Source organism: Puma concolor, chromosome A2, assembly GCF_028749965.1.
Source record: "Puma concolor isolate L17-30 chromosome A2, mPumCon1.1.hap2, whole genome shotgun sequence".
Taxonomy (NCBI): domain Eukaryota; kingdom Metazoa; phylum Chordata; class Mammalia; order Carnivora; family Felidae; genus Puma; species Puma concolor.
Genome location: NC_141668.1, coordinates 149,618,172 through 149,634,537, shown reverse-complemented (window position 1 = coordinate 149,634,537; position 16,366 = coordinate 149,618,172). Strand labels below are relative to the sequence as shown.

At 49.3% G+C, this 16,366-nt stretch overlaps 1 protein-coding gene across 18 annotated transcripts in view; it reads left to right on the top strand.

Annotated features, from left to right (window-relative positions):
• CACNA1D (calcium voltage-gated channel subunit alpha1 D) overlaps positions 1-16,366 on the top strand; it is a 303,873-nt gene that overhangs the window by 209,891 nt on the left and 77,616 nt on the right. For 10 of the 18 annotated variants that reach the window (XM_086697894.1, XM_086697896.1, XM_086697903.1 and 7 more), the window contains exons 10-16: positions 5,911-5,998; positions 6,278-6,337; positions 7,350-7,376; positions 10,739-10,899; positions 11,669-11,894; positions 12,023-12,230; positions 15,167-15,287. In XM_086697894.1, the coding sequence (XP_086554020.1) occupies positions 5,911-5,998; positions 6,278-6,337; positions 7,350-7,376; positions 10,739-10,899; positions 11,669-11,894; positions 12,023-12,230; positions 15,167-15,287 (891 nt within the window). The remainder of the gene's footprint in view (positions 1-5,910; positions 5,999-6,277; positions 6,338-7,349; positions 7,377-10,738; positions 10,900-11,668; positions 11,895-12,022; positions 12,231-15,166; positions 15,288-16,366) is intronic. The other 8 variants (XM_086697910.1, XM_086697899.1, XM_086697911.1 and 5 more) reach the window with 1 other exon arrangement.

Sequence of the window (16,366 nt, the reverse complement as noted above, 5' to 3'; positions counted from 1 at the left end):
GAAACCTTGGTCTGGCCTTGACCCACATTCCCCAAGAAGAGTCTGGCTTCTTTACAGCAATCAGAGTCTGTTACCCTGTGACAGCTAAGCGTGTCCCTACTAGCAAGCACAGGAAAATTCCTTCAGGGGACGTCATGGCACTGCTCGTGCTTGTCATGAAAATAAGATAAAAAAAACCACAAGATCTTGACTTCAGATCCCCTATCCCTGAAGAAGGCAGCCATGACTGCCACCACTCCATTGTCCAACCTCATGCTTCCACCCTTTGAAAGGAAAGAGTGAGAAGCTTTAGGTTGCTTAGGCTTGGAGGCCAATGCTGAAAGGCATCCGTGAGTGTACAAGAGAGCCTGTCCTGTGGAGAACAGAGGACCATGGCTCCAAGAAGACCAGGACATCTGTGAAGGACACGTGGTGTGCCAGGCTTGTGGAGAAGGCCGGGGAGCTCTGGGCTCAGCTGGCATGGGTCCTGGGTCTCCTGTGGCTGGCTGAGGCCTCTCGGGGGCTGCTCCCTGCCCCGGGGGCTCTGCCTGGAGGTGGCTTGCGATCACTTCTCCCGGGCAGGCTGCCGGACTCCTGGTGGCCCTTCTGAGAAGTGGTGGGCAGGTGCTTCACAATACTGCTCGTTCCCTGCTGTCCTCACCAAGCTGGGGGAGCGCAAAGGAAACTCCCTCAGTGCTGGCGGTGAAACCAGACAGCCTGTGGGTGTTTCGTCTCTTCAGCAGTTCAAGCAGGTCAGAGGTAAATGGGTCTTAGAGATGATATCACTCAACAACTCATTTTACAGATTAGCTGACTAAGCCCAGGGAGGAAAAGGGAAGGGACTTGTCCCCATGTTACCAGCGACAAAGACCCAGCTTCTCTGACATTTTTGTGTGTGCATCTTTTGGCCTAAGTAGGCTCCATCACTGAAGGAAGTATGTTGGAGATTTTGCTATACCTGCTAATGGGGAACATAGTTGTGGGGCTGCCTGCTTGAACCCACACACAGCCTCATTCACCGTGTGTGTGTGTGTGTGTGTGTGTGTGTGTGTGTGTGCGCGCGCGCGTGTGTTGGATTCTCTCTGAATTCACAAGTCAGGCAGATTTGGTTGAGAACTATGTTCTTGGCAGTGAGTGTAAACAGAGGAGTGTTTACACGTTGGTGGAAATGCTAGTTAGTTGTGCTGGGCTGAACAGCGGTGTACTTCCCTGGCTTATTTTGTGCGGCATTGCCCATAGTGGCATCTAGATCTTAGAAGCAGGGCGGGTTCACAGAGAGTACTCCTAGCAGGGCCCCGCCTGGGAAGGTCAGGCCGGCTTTCGTCCGCAGAGCCGGGCCCACTGGGCTGCTGTCTGGCGTCGCCTCCTCACCAGCAGCCGTCCTCAGGGCCTTTTCTCAGTCCACCCACGTGTAAGCCTCAGCGCCTGCCCTGGAGGTCTCCTCCTGATCCTGCAGCCTGGAATAGCTTACGGAGCATTGGCCCTGAGCTCCCCTAGATCTCCAGCGGGCAGACTGCAGTGCAAGTCAGCATCCTGTTCTAGACGGGCTCACCCGGATTCTGGAAGTAGCTTAAAAAAATTTTTTTTAATGTTTGTTTGTTTTGGGGAGTGGCGGAGGGGCAGAGAGAGAGGGAGACACAGAATCTGAAGCAGGCTCCAGGCTCCGAGCTGTCAGCACGGAGCCCGACACAGGGCCCGAACTCACGAACCGCGAGATCATGACCTGAGCCGAAGTAGGACACTTAATCGACGGAACCACCCAGGCACCCCGGGAAGTAGTTTTAAAACTTATATTTAAAAAAGTGAAAACTTGCTCAGCAGAGCTCTCAAATTCCCTGGAATGTGTGAGGGGAAAGGATTTACAGCTTCTCTGCATGCAGATGGCCCCCTTGGCCTACTTCTTCCGGCAGATCACATGGTGGGATCTGAGGGGTGTCTCCGCCTGCATCCCTAACGAGGCCGAGCCACTTGTCAGCAATGACTGTTAAATCTGTACTGAAGGGGACAGCGTGGTCACCCTGAACGGGGCAGCCATTTAGGGTAAAGGCATGTCTTCCAGTGGTTTTCCCATGGATTTGCTTACGTGGATTTTCGTTAAGTCCCAGTAGTCACCATAGCCGCCTGATCCTTGTTCTCTCTCTCCTTGCTGGGGTGGTCTCCTGGAGGTGGCCTGGCTGTAGGCCAGGTTTCTAGGGGTTAACTGAGGTCATTGGGAAAACAAACCAAGGCTGCTGGATAATAGGCTTACTTGGCTTTTGGAACTTTTAGTGTGTGGCATTTTAAGATAAACCAACATATACCAGTATGTTTAAGTATATGAAATGTAATTTTAAGGATATACCAGCATACATATCAACATACATCAATAACTCACACGTGTCCCGGCATATTGAAGCCCATACCGTAAGCACAGGGGGTGTGGCCGGGTGGGAAGCAGGAGGGCTTTCTCACGAAGGCCTGTGTGTCCCAAGACAGATTGGTCAGGTCTCTTATCTGTGAAACTACAGAGCTGCTTCATGTAATCTCTGAGGCCCCTTCCAGTTCTAACAGCCTGTGATCCTCCTGTCTTGATTTTAAAAACATAGATAAAGTCCCACTGGGGCTGAGTGAAGTAAAACTCGGACCAATTTTTTAACATGAAAAACAATGAGTGCCTCGTACAAGTGGAGGGTGAAATGCTTTTGCCCACTGGGCCTGTGGTCTCTGTACTTTGGGGAAAGGAAATGCTACCCTGTGATAGGGAGGGAGGGGCTGGGGCACGTAGAAAGGCTGCCGGGCCCCATCAGAGCCTGGTTCCTCTGCTCAGATGCAGGGACTGGATCACAGTCCATCTCTGGGGTCAAACAAGTCACTGATTATAGCATAGTCACCGTCCTCTTCCTTTGCCTCCCCTTTGCCGCCTCCTCAGCCCTGGTTGATGTCATTCTGGCTTAAGTTATTTATTACGGGTCTGTGCCTCTCTAGATGTCAAACAATAATGATAGAAAAGTTGCTATGTCTACATCAGGCTAAGCTAGGCAGAAAAGCTGCAAACCAAGAGTGATAGCCAAAACTGACTGAGGAGCCTGGAAGATTGTTCAGACTGGATGTCTCTGTGCCATACTGGAAGTGGTCAGGGCAAAGGGACCCTGGATTTGGGCCATGAGGGGAGTGTCGCTTTGCTTCCAGGGGACTCCGGGAGAGCCTTCTTGAGATGATAGTTACCATGTGTGAGCCTCACCGATTGCCCAACACTCTGGACCCACATAGGATAACCCAGGACTGTGAGAAAAACACAGTGTGTTTTATCTCACTTAATTCTGCCAACAGCCTTGTGAGGTGGGTACTTTCCATTTCACAGATGGGAACATAGAGCCTTGGAGACTTCGACCACATTGGTGCGGTTAAATTTAGATCTGGTTGACCGGAGAGCCTGCTCTTAGCCACCATCCCACCCCACCTGAAGGATGGAGTCTGCCTGGAGGGCAGGGAAACTTCTCTCCATCTGTGCAGCCAGCCCTGACACTGTGCCACATAATTAACCTCTCTTCGTTTCTGTCTAGGGAGTTTGCCTGTATTTCTTATCTTTCTCCCCACTTGGTTCCCACATCCAGAGAGTAACTAGTACATTTAATTCACTGGTAACTGGCACAGAGCCAGAAATGCAAAATGCCCCCCTGCATTTACCAAAGCCAATACGTAATTTATCTGTTTCCATCAGAGTGTTTAAAAAACGAAGCTCCGGGAATGCAACGCAGCAACTGTATTGACAGCATCATGGGACGTGGCCCTAAAAGAGTGAGAAGCCACAAAGATTTAGCCTGTTCAGAAGTTTGCTCTTTTGGAAATAGTAATAACAGTTACAGTATGATTAATAGTAGAACCGTGAAGTGTTAACCTGTTAGAGATGGAAGTCACCCTCAAGAGTGTGGAGAGTTAGTAACACCACTTCCCAGATGGGACATTAAAGCCTGCAGAGAGGTGGGACTCTGTCCAGCTAACTGGGGCCTGTGGACGATGCCCCGCCCCATGCCCCGTGTCATCCTGCTCTCAACTTCTGTCCCCTTAGTTAGTAGTGACAGTAATTACCAAGAAAAAGCATTGCACAGAGACGACTCACGGTCACGTTTGTAGGAGTCTCCCACTGTGATGTTCTTTGTCACTGAAGACAAGGGTGACCTATGGGAGGAACACATTAACAATGAACTTCATTGCACTTTACAGTGTTTTCGTCTTTCTCCTCAAGTCAGAGCACAGATCAGTCATGGAGAAGAAAATTGCAGGAACAGCTCGTGTGTGTGTGTTTATGGAGTTTTTGTTAAAGGCTTATCTGCGGTTGGATTATGTGGGGTTTTTATTTTTGTCTTTTTTTTTTTTTTTGAGTGGAGTAGTAAAAAAGTGAATGAAAGCTTGTAGTTGGTTTCTTTTGACTTAATTGAGGAAGAAAAAAGGTTTATTCTGAGAGAATATCTGTAGTGCGATGTCGGTCTGTAATTTTTGCTCATTTTGCTTTTGATACTTTTGCCTAAATGCTCCTGGACACAGCTATGGGACTTAGGTGCCCACAGAGGGAAAAGGATTCCCTTCGGCAGGAAAGATGTGTCTCGGCTCTCTGGGAGCCCAGCCCTTGTCCGAGCAGGGCCCACAGACACACGGCCACACCATGGCACTTGCTGACCCGGCTCCTTTGCCCTCTGCTCCTGGGCCGGCCTAAGAGCCTCCGCCAGGGCCCTGCAGCACCACTGCCCATTTTTGCAGATCAAACCGGAGGCATCCTTGCTAAGAAAAGCCATGTCGGCAGAGCCCACAGGGGGAAGGCCTTCCCGTTGCTACCATCAGGTCTGTAAAAGACGGTCACTACAGTTCAAAATTAGGCATCAGGGTAAAGAAGCGCACGTGGTTGGGCGGTTCTCCCACATTTCCATCTTCAGTGAACCCCTCTCCTAACCCAGGGCAGAATTCATCATTCCTTCCTGTGTGTTTCCGGGACTCCTTGCACGGAACCCTGAGGTGGCTCTCTTCTGAGTTAATTGGCATCCATTGGTTTTCCAAGGCAGGTGCAGCGCTGTGTCCCTCTTTATGCCCTGCATCTCCTTTCTGGCCCAGCTCCAACATATGCCTGTGATGCTATAGGGTTGAGTCAGGTGGATGAGAAATAATGCCCGTGTGCCAGATGGTGGCTCCCGGGACCTCCCAGCATCCCTCGGTGCCTTTCTACCTTCCCTCTACTTCCTCTGCTCAGGATCCAGCTGTAGAGGAGTGACACGTGTCCAGAGACCCCGGTGACCCTGAGACCACGGTCAGCTTTGCCCTCTGGTCACTGGTTGGGAGCAAACCTTCTACCTGTCAGACTATATGCTTTCTGTGTGCTCTGGTTCTGGCCACTTTGGTGAGAGCCTTCTGCGTATTGGCCGCACTGGTTCGGTGGAATGTAGACATCAGACAAATTAGTCAATAATGAGTAGCGTTCTGAAATTTTTAAAAAGATTTTGTGCTTGGTACCTTCATGTACTCCTGCATCCGATACGTCTGCTCCTTCAGTATATTTAAAATAAGAATTCACGTATGAAGTGTTGGTCTAGATTTTCTAGAGAGCGGCAGTTGAGGCAAACAGAGATGTCACTGTAACTGAGTTGTTTTGGTGGCCTCACGCAGTGCATTCCTGGAAGTCAAGAGAATACGCTGGTGTGAGGCTCAGAGTTCCTCCCCTAGGCTGAATTTCCTTCCGATGGGGAGGAGGGGTGCCCTATGGACTTTCTTTGCAGAATGGCAGATCAGGTCCTGCGAGCAAAGGGTCCCTGCCTTGGAGGTGCCTGACCTCTCACCCTCCCCCACCCTCCTCCCAGGCTCCCAGAGGGCCTGCCTGGTGGTGGCGGCAATCTGCATCCAGCCAACTCCGGGGCACGTAGAGCCACCAACGTGCCCGTCTAAAGTGTTGTCTTCTCCCCGCAGCCAGCATGCCGACCAGCGAGACAGAGTCTGTGAACACGGAGAACGTAAGTGGTGGAGGCGAGAACCAAGGCGGCTGTGGGAGTCTCTGGTGAGTGTGGAGGCCGCTGGCCCTCCTGCCCCCTCCTGTCTTCTTGGAGGGACACGTGTGGGGGAAGGCACCCCAGATTTCAGTGGAGCCCCGGGGCCATAGCCTCAGGTGCACGAGGGGTGGGTGGGCTCACCCTGGACCCCTTGGTCTCCCCTCCCATCCCAGGCCCCCAGGCCCCCGGCGTTTCACATGCCTCTTCCCCCAGAGCAGCCCGTCCTGCTGAGGCAGAGCCTGCTGCGGGGCGTGCCAGGTAACCCGGCAATTCCACTGTTCCACTAGGTGCTGGTGGAAGCGAAGAGGCACGGCCAAGGCTGGGCCCTCTGGGTGTCGGCGGTGGGGGTAACAGGCCTGATTCTCCTCCCTGTCTGCTGTTGGCATCCGTGCCTTGACGAAGCGCTTGTATGGCAGAGCGGCTGACAGAATGCGCTGCATATTTAAGTTTTCCTTCACTGGCGGGTTCTCTGCGGCCTCGTACATGGGGCTGGACACTGAGAGCCCTCTATCCTTTGCTCACGGCACCTGTTTTTGGAGCCCTGCACCACCCTCTCCTAATAGTGGAGGGCGCCACCACATTCACCCCTGTTGGCTTCTGTCTGGATAACCTGGTCCCTGGTGGAGACCAGCAGTGTGCAATGTGCAGAGTACTGCCTACTCTGGGGAGCCCATGTGATTTTATTTCATTTGCTTTCTGCTGGTACCCTTTAGGTCTTATCTCTGTAAAGTAGAGGCGGTGTTTTTAAGAAAATTTGATCTTCTTGCAGAGATTCGTAAAAATAATGTGTTTTGGGCAGAATGCTCAGTAATTTAAGAAGTGCGTTTGCCTCCATTGTCTTGCTCCACCCTCTCTACAACATTGTAAAGTAGGCGGGGGGACGGGTTCGTTATCCTCATTTTACAGATGAGAACACTGAGGCTCAAAAAGTTGTGCTGCTTGCCCGAACCCATGCGGTTAGTGGATAGCAGAGCCAGGACTCCTAATCCAGTGCTTCTCTTGCTGTAGTAGCAGCACAGTGTGGCTGAGTTGCAAGCAGGGGAGTGGGTGGGCTGACTTCAGTCTGGGGAAGTGGGGTCAGGGGAGAAGGACCTCCACCGGCATCAATGGCCTGTGACAGGGCTGCACAGGGCAGCCGGCTAAGAGTCTTCTGCCTGGGCCCTGGTGGGTGTCAGCCTGGCCTGCATGGCCCCGGCAGACCCCGCCTCCTGCTCTGCTCTCACCCCTGCTGGCTCACTGGGGAAGCTGGGGATGCTGAGCCCAGGCTTCTGTGCATGGCTTTTCCATCTCTTAGCTGAAGTGATGGGGAGAAAATGCTCAAACCTTCCTAATCGAAATCATATTCTTTCTTTCTTTCAGTCAAGCCATCTCAAAATCCAAGCTCAGGTCAGTATCTTCTGTTTTTTCTTAAGCCTGTGTGCTGGTGTTTTACTTTCTAACTTCTCAACTATACATGGAGTTGCTCTAGACTTGGTTTTTACTCTGTGGGCTAGAACATTCATATTGAAGATCGGTCTGTCCAGTAAGTATCAAACACCTGCCGTGGAGAGCAGCAGAGTAGGTGCTGAAGATCTTGCCCCAAGACAAACTGACAGGACGTAACAACGAACAATTTCTTGTCACCAATCAACCCTTTGTACTCCTGCCCAGAGTCTGTCCTTAAAGAGGGATTCTTCTTGTCTCTTTTCTGCTTACAAGTTTTTTATGGAGGGGGGTTCAAGAGGTCTTCTGAGGTGCTAGTGATGTTGTGTTCCTTGCTCTGGATGCAGGTTACATGTTTTGTTGGTAATAACACATTGAACCATATACCTATGATTTGTATACTTTTCCATATAAATGCTATTTTTCAATTAAAAACAACATTTTACTACAAAAATTGACTTGAAGTGGACATATGAATGTAAAACCTAAAACTGTAAACATTCTAAAAGAAAACACAGGAGAAAAATCTTTGTGACCCTGGGTCAGGCACAGGTTTCTTAGAGACGAAACCCAAAAACACTGGCCATATGAGAAGATAAGCTCCAGACCGGAAGAAAAAACATTTGCAAAACATTTGATAAAGGACTAGTATCCAGTATATGAGAAGAATAATACATAAATATGGTGTGAATAATTGGAAAACTATAAAAAAAGAGTTAGTATATTTTAACAGGTATGTCACCAAAGAGAGGTGGATGGCAAAGAAGCACATGACATGACCATTGGTCACGAGGAAAATGCAAATTAAAATCACGGTGAGACATCACTATACACCTATTAGAAAATTTTTTACACCTACAGATCAAATTTTAAAATCTGACAATACCAAGTGCTGACAAGGATGCAGATTGGTGGGGATTCCCATATGTTCCTGCAGGTTGAAAGACACGGCCCTTTTGAAAACAAGTTGACAGCTGCTTGGAAAGTTAAACATCTATTTACTGTATGACCCAGCAATTCCACTTCCGAGGTATTTATATAAAATGAAGATCAATGCCTGCATGAAAAATGTTTACGTAAGAGTTTACAGCAACTTTATATGTAATCGCTATAAACTGTAAATAACTCCAGCGTCCGTCAGATGGCGAATGGGTAGACAAATCGTAGTTCGCGCATATGACAGAATAACGCTCAGCAATAAGAAGGAAAAAACTGCCGATAGATACAACGCAAACGAATCCGGAAAGTATTTTTGCTACGTGAAAGAAGCAAGTCTCAAAAAGCTCTATATTGTGTGATTCTATTTATTGGACATTCTGGATGAGACAAAACAATAGGGACAAAAAACAGTAGTTTTCAGGGGCTGAGGTGAGGAGGGTGGGTTAACTGTCACAAAGGGACATGAGGGAAGTTCTTTGGGTGATGGAGATCTTCTACCTCTTGACTGTGGTGGTGGTTACAAACCCTCTTCCTAAATGTTAATAGTTACCACATATCTATCTATCTCAATAAACTGGACTTAAAAAAGAACAATTAAAGGCCCCTCCCTGACTCCCTGTTGCCAGAGGGGTATTCATTCCTTCATACTTTGGCCCCCAGCTCGCTCTCTGGCCTGATCCTCGGACACCGCCCCCTTACTCCCCACTCTGTGGTGGTAACTGGACTGCTCTCAGTTTTCAACATGCGGTTTCTTCCCACCTCAGTCCCCTTGGCCATGTGGTCGCCTGGGGTTGAGTGCCCTCCCTTCTGCCCCCTGGTGAACCCTTACTCTGTTATCCAGAGCCCGCCCAAATCTCAGCTTTTCAGAGAAGCCTTTCCTGCCTCACGCAGAGAGCATTTGCTGCTCCTGTCTCTCCGCCTGTACTCGGGACCCTGAGAGAAGCGCTTAGTGGGGATTTATAATTGTTATTTGCCCCAACCTTGCGTGCTTTTCAAGGTCAGAGGCCGCAGGACGAGGCACCTTCTTCACCTCCACATACCCAGTGTCTGGAGCCCCATGAGGGGCAAATTGAGAAATGCTGCAGGACTTCAGGGGATGGGAGAGTGAAGCCTCCAAGACCTCATGATGAGATGCTTGTGACTTGTCACTACAGCATAAATAGAACCACCAACTCTGGCTCTTTTTCGGATCACCTTGCTTGTGTGTACTGAATTATGTATCTCAGGAGAAACCCAGCCTCAAGGGGACAGTCTTTAGTGGGATTTTTCTACACTGGTCATCATGTTTCCAGCCACTGTTACCATGGAAACCACATAGCAGGAGCAAGAACAAAATGCACTTTGCTTGTGCCAGGCCTTGTTGAAGAGTCAGCATGGTTCTTTCTTTGCTCGGTCCCTGGGTTACGGTGTTTTTAGCATAGCAACGCCGCTGAGTCAGCCAGCGCTGCAGCTTGGACCCAGCCTGGAGATTCCTCTGACTCAGGCCCCCAGAGGAGGTGCCCACAGCCCCCGTCAGTGAACACAGCCTGCACAGGACTGACATCGCCACTTGGCTGGCCTTTTTTCTGGGACCCACCTCACCAATCCATCCTGTGGCAGGGAATGTTTTCCACGGGGAGAAGAGGCTAAGGGAGGGGATCCTTTCCCTAACGACACACTAGAACTGAAAGTCGGTAGAGGACATGCTACTTGTCTGTCTGGCTCAGCTCATCTTATTTGTATGAAAACATGATTCAATATTGGCTCTTCTCCTAAAGGTATATTTTGAGCATCGCTAGTTAGCAAGGGCACCTGATGACTCAGGATGAAGACTCATGTCCTACTCAGCTTTGACAAGTCTGCCAGGCTCTGGAGGAACCTCCCGGATTTAAGAAAGGACCTAAAGTTTCCCTAAAAGGAAAACTGGGTTTGGAGCACTTTGCTGCCTGAGAAATTCTGTATGACGGTTAAGATGCTGCAAGAGATGTGTATGATCAGCCAGACGGCTCTCTGCACCCATAGTGTGAACAGACCCGTGTACCATATGGTGGGAACTGCATATATGTGTGCGGGCTCGGTTTTGCATCTGCATATGAATCTATGAATATCTACATTCTTCTCACTAGTTTGAAGATTGCTTAGGGCAGATTACAGAGTTATCTAAAACCATAGGAAGGAAACTGATAGCGTGATCAGGTCAAGATACTATTTTAAAAGTTGTATTTTAAGACCAACACAATTAGTATGAGGAGTTCTGTTAATTTCTGTGTCCTTTGTTCTCATCTTTCCTTCCTGCACCCCGTGACCTGGATCTCCAGAGTTAAAGACAGGTTATGTCTCCATAACGTCTGTTGGATGTTCAGATGCTTTGTCTGCCATTCGGGGAGTAACTTTTGCTTCTCTTGCAGCCGCCGCTGGCGCCGCTGGAACCGATTCAATCGCAGGAGATGTAGGGCTGCTGTGAAGTCTGTCACATTTTACTGGCTGGTTATTGTCCTGGTGTTTCTCAACACCTTAACCATTTCCTCCGAGCACTACAACCAGCCTGATTGGTTGACGCAGATTCAAGGTACGAGCAGAGGCTGTTCTCTTTTTATTCTGACTCTGAATTAGGGACTCCTGAGGCTTATCAGTGTGTGACGTCGGGACATTCCTGGAGGGCACTGGCTTGGAAGACAGTGGAACCGTCCAGAGAGAGGCTGCACCCAGAGCAGCGGGGGTGTAGTGCTTGTCACGTGGTCAGTGGAAGCACCTTGGGGCTGATTGACGCCCAAGCCTCTCATTGTCTTAACCCTGTGGCAACCTAGGATCAAGGAATCTTGCAGTTGAGAGGGACCTCGTCTCCCTTCTCCCTGACCCTACCGGAAGCTGTATTTTCCTGTATGGTATTCTTGGCAAGCGGTTGTTGCCACTTGATAGACAACTGCTTCTTCTATCATTGGCACCTAAGCAAGGCCAGATTGCCCCTCCGTGACTGATGGAGACGAGAAATATAATATGCTGGTCTAAATGCAGAATCATAGGCTTTTAGGGCTGGAAAGCATCAGAGATTGTGTGGGAAACTGCTCCTCCCCATTTTATAGTCTGGGAAACTGAGCCCAGAGAAGTCAAGGGGCTGCTCCAGAGTCCCATGTCTAGGTGGTAGCAGAAGCAGGACTTGAACCCAGGAGACAGACCGTAAATACTGACGCTACATTTCTGTAACAGGCGCCACAGCAAAGACAGGGCAAAGTGCTGGGGCATTTCCAGCAGAGACTGGTGGGGTGGGAGGAGGGAAAACGAGTCTGAGCCAGTCCCACGATGAGACCCCGAGCACGTGTGCCCCTCTGTCTTTCCAGATATCGCTAACAAAGTCCTCCTGGCTCTGTTCACCTGCGAGATGCTGGTAAAAATGTACAGCTTGGGTCTCCAGGCGTATTTCGTCTCTCTTTTTAATCGGTTTGACTGCTTCGTGGTATGTGGTGGAATTACTGAAACCATCCTGGTGGAGCTGGAAATCATGTCTCCCCTGGGGATCTCTGTGTTTCGGTGTGTGCGCCTCTTAAGGATTTTCAAGGTGACCAGGTAAGGATGCGTGTATCTCGCTGCAGGTGTTTTCTGGCCGGGGGCTGGCGACCAGCCACATCCCGGTCCAGCAATGTCTGCGGTGTCCTGCGGGCGTTCTGGGCTCACACCCCCATCTTGACTTCTAGGCACTGGACTTCCCTCAGCAACTTGGTGGCCTCCTTGTTAAACTCCATGAAGTCCATTGCTTCACTGTTGCTTCTGCTTTTTCTCTTCATCATCATCTTTTCCTTGCTTGGGATGCAGCTGTTTGGTGGCAAGTTTAATTTTGACGAAACGCAGACCAAGCGGAGCACCTTTGACAATTTCCCTCAAGCCCTCCTGACGGTATTCCAGGTGAGGCCTCGCAAGGAGCCCGTGTGAGCCGCCAGCTTGTCAGTTCACAACTCAGGAAGACGGGATGATTCTGCCGTGGTTAGCGACCTCTGCCCCAGTAATGCTCTGACAAATCTGGCACCATGAAAGCCATTTGTTTCGCACTTGACTCCGGCTGTCTGTGTGGTGTGATTCACTGTTTTTTGTAGGACCACTGGATATGGTACAGGACAACAAACCAAAAACTTCTGTTTGATTTGGTGAGGTTTGCGAGGTTTCTGTGATATAGGCTCTAAAATCCTCTTCCTGTTCTGTGCTAATTTTTGCTGGCAGGCCAGCTTTGGGACCCTGGCTCTAACGGATTTGTGCAGAGAGGTGAATTCTGAAGTCCTAATGCTCTGGTGTGCAGTCAGAGGAACCGGGGTGATAAAAGAGTTGTGACAGCCTTCAGCCCCTTTTGCTCTCCCGCCCGTGATGTAATGAGGACACGCAGGCCCTGAGCATGTCTGTGCCGTTGGGTCCTGGGCAGGCACCGCTGAAAAGGAGGGACGGTGTCAGAGGTGCTCAGGTGGCTAGGCACTCAAAGCAGCAGTATCTGCTCCCACCTGGCTTTAAGCTGGGTGTTCTAAACCTCCCCCCTCCCGCCTTCGCATGTGGTGACCCGAAGCCCTTCCTCGAACAACGAGTGGCATATAAATTTAAAAGACCCCTCTGCCCCTGTTGCTTTCACACACGATGCCAGCGAGCTCCAGCTTTGGGGGAGTCCATCTGGGGAGGCTGGAAGGCATGGTGGGAGGGGCCTAGACACTGAGGCCGCCCTGCTGGCTCTTTCAGTGCTCAGCTCTGTGACCTTGGGAAGTCACTATCCGTTCTGAAAAAAACAAGAGACTAGAGGGAATGATCTGTAGGATTCATTCCCACTTGGTCATTTGAGGTGGATGGAATTCTTGTCGTCGCCATAGGCCATACTTTTTTTGAACTATACTTTAATTATTTGAATTATCCTTAATTCTTAGCCGCTGGTTAGTTTTTCTTTATTCTGTTTTTATTTCAGAGAAACAGAGAAACCCTGTGGTGGTGGTGGGTTTTGGTAGTACCTGTGTATAGCACAAAATTCAAATGTTTACAAAAGGGTTTAAAGTAACAAATGAGTCTCCTTCCCACGCAGCCCGCAATTTCTCCTTGTAGGAGCAACCACCACTGGATGGTGTCTGTGTATTCTTTGAGATATATTTGCTCGTAGATGTGAGTCAGTGAACCTAGCCACCCACCTACCTGCCCATGAATACAGTATGATGTAAACAGTGGCTCATGTTACCTGCCATTTTCCGTTTTCTTACCATTTAAAGTGTCCCTAAGAACCTTCCTTATTGGTCCATAAGAGTTTGCCTCCTTTCCAATTCCGCGTCAGTCCTGTGGTGTGGTGTTCCTGTCCCCTAATTCATGTAACCAGTCCCTAGCTTGGTGACTATTTCAAGTCAACCAGTCCCTAGCTTGGTGACTGTTTGTGTCTGGCCTCAGCTCAGTGGGTGACGTCGAACTCACACCCTGGGCACATGTGTGAGCATAGATGTGGATAGATTTCCCAGAAATGGAATTGCTGGTTTGAAGGGTGTGAATCCGTTTTCAACTCTGATATCTTGCCTACCGTGCTCCTCACAGTACTGTCGGTCTGTCCTCCAGGGATGGGGGCTGGAGACTGCCCGATGCCTCACTACTTTTTAGCATGGTGGGTGTTCAAGCTTTTTGATGGTTGTCTGACAGGTGAAAATAGTGTCTTCCTACTTCTCTTATCAGGAGTGAAACTGAATGCCTTTTCATGGGACACAGAGCCATTTATAGTTCCTTTTCTGGGAATTGCTTTATCTTTTGAAATCATTTGCCCATGTTTCTGTTGGGTTGTCAGCCATGACAGTTCTATTTTTTAAAGTATCTGGTGCAGCTAGATGATACAAGAGCACATGTGCTCCCTCCCTCTTTCTTTCTCTTGCTGGAAGATAGTATGTTTTTATTAATTTTTTAAATATTTATTTATTTTTGAAGGAGAGAGAGACAGAGAGTGAGCAGGGAAGGGGCAGAGAGAGAGGAGACACAGAATCTGAAGCAGGCTCCAGGCTCTGAGCTGTCAGCACAGAGCCTGATGCAGGGCTCGGGCTCACGAGCCGTGAGGTCATGACCTGAGCCGAAGTCAGATGCTTAACTGCCAGAACCCCCCAGGCACCCCTGGAAGATAGTGTGTTCTTAAAATGCTATTTAGGTTTATCTGATTCTACCTCATGATAGATCGAGTTATCAAATATCATCAGTAGAGAAGGTTAAATTGGAAATTTATGGCAGCTCTTAGTACCTACTCATGAGGTAGTTTGTAAACTTACATGAGATATTTGTAGTTCACTGCTTCTTACAAGTTCAGGGGTCCAACTCTCCATTTCCACAGTACGTTAACTACGTGGAATAGTAGGCAGCCGTTAAAAGGACTGAAGGGCACTGACTGACACAGAGAGTCTCCAGAGTATATTGCTGAATGAAAAAAAAAAAAAAAGCAAATGCAGAAAATTCATATAGTATAACAGACACCCTTTATGTTTAATATATCTGAGAACACACCAACTACCTCTTTCCTCTGGACGTGTATCTATATGTTACATGCAAAAAGGTTCTAGAGAGAGATGCACCGTGTTCTCGGGGGGTGGGGGCAAAACTAGGGTGTCACCAAAGAGTACATAAGTCTTATATGTGGTGTTACTTTATTTCCATGTGAAGAATTAATGTATGTGTTTGTGTAATTGAAAACAATGTTTTGAAAACTCTACGGGGAAACCAATTGCTTTGCTGAGCGCAAACTGGACAGTGAAAGGCAGCTGAAACCAGAATCGGGTGGCCCCCAGGGAGCTCTGGCGGACTGTCGGGAGTTGTGGTCCAGCGCATGCAGGCTGACCACAGTTTGGTTCTCTTAGATTCTGACAGGTGAAGATTGGAACGCTGTGATGTATGATGGCATCATGGCCTATGGCGGCCCGTCGTCCTCGGGAATGATCGTCTGCATCTACTTCATCATCCTCTTCATTTGTGGTAACTGTATCCTTCAAGCTGAGCAGGGCTTTGTCGTCATCATCTCCTTTTGTTTCTCCCTGTCTGAGTTTTCCTGAGGCGGTCGTGGTGGCGGGTGGCGGGTGGCGGTGGCAGTTGGGCTGGGGAGATGCACGCCCTTACCTTGTTAGCTCGACACCTGCTCTCCTTCAGGGCTGCTGGGACAGTGTAATGGGGTCAGAGGTCCAGTGAGGCTTTGAGGACTGTGCAAGCTGGGAAAGGCAGCATGGGCCAGTGTGTGGCCTGTACCAGTTGTCACCCAGCTTGGTGACACAGCTCTGTACAGGTCCCAAGGGAAGGCTCAGGGCAGAGCCGGTTGTCCTCCGTGCCGTCACACCTGGGAAGTTAGGGGTAAATCTGTGTCTCTTAAAAATGCTTCCTAACCAGTGGGCACCCATCAGCAGTGGCTTGACCTAAGCTCCCCGGACCCAATCTGGCTTTGGTGATCTGTACCTCTCTGGGGATCAGGTGCCCATTGGCTAGTGGCTGTATTAGGCTGTGAGCTCTTTTCTAACTCCTTTTATTCCTTTTTCCTGCCAAGAGGCACTCTCTAATTCTAGACTTCTGAAGGTTTGGATCTCTCTTTCCCTCCATCAGAGCCTTTAGGACCCTGTAACTTTCGGCAGTGTCTTCTTTCTCTCTCTGACCTCCCTGACCGGCACAAGACCTGGTGTATGGAGTCCTCAATAAGGGCTTGGTGGGAGAGTGGCTGTAACATGAATACCACCTCTTGGTATTCACCTTTTTTAAAAAAAATTTTTTAATGTTTATTTATTTTTGAGAGAGAGACAGAGACAGAGCATGAGTGGGAGGAGGGGCAGAGAGAGAGGAGACACAGAATCGGAAGCAGGCTCCAGGCTCTGAGCTTTCAGCACAGAGCGTGATGTGGGGCTTGAACTCATGAATCATGAGACCATGACCTGAGCTGAAGTCAGATGCTTAACTGATGTAGCCACTCAGGCGCCCCAGTCTTCACCTTTTTATTTTAAAGAATCCTAAAGGGATTCTTCTCGTAAGAAGTCCCAAGCTGTTTTCCCCGAAGTTTTCCCCTTAATCTCCTCTTGTTC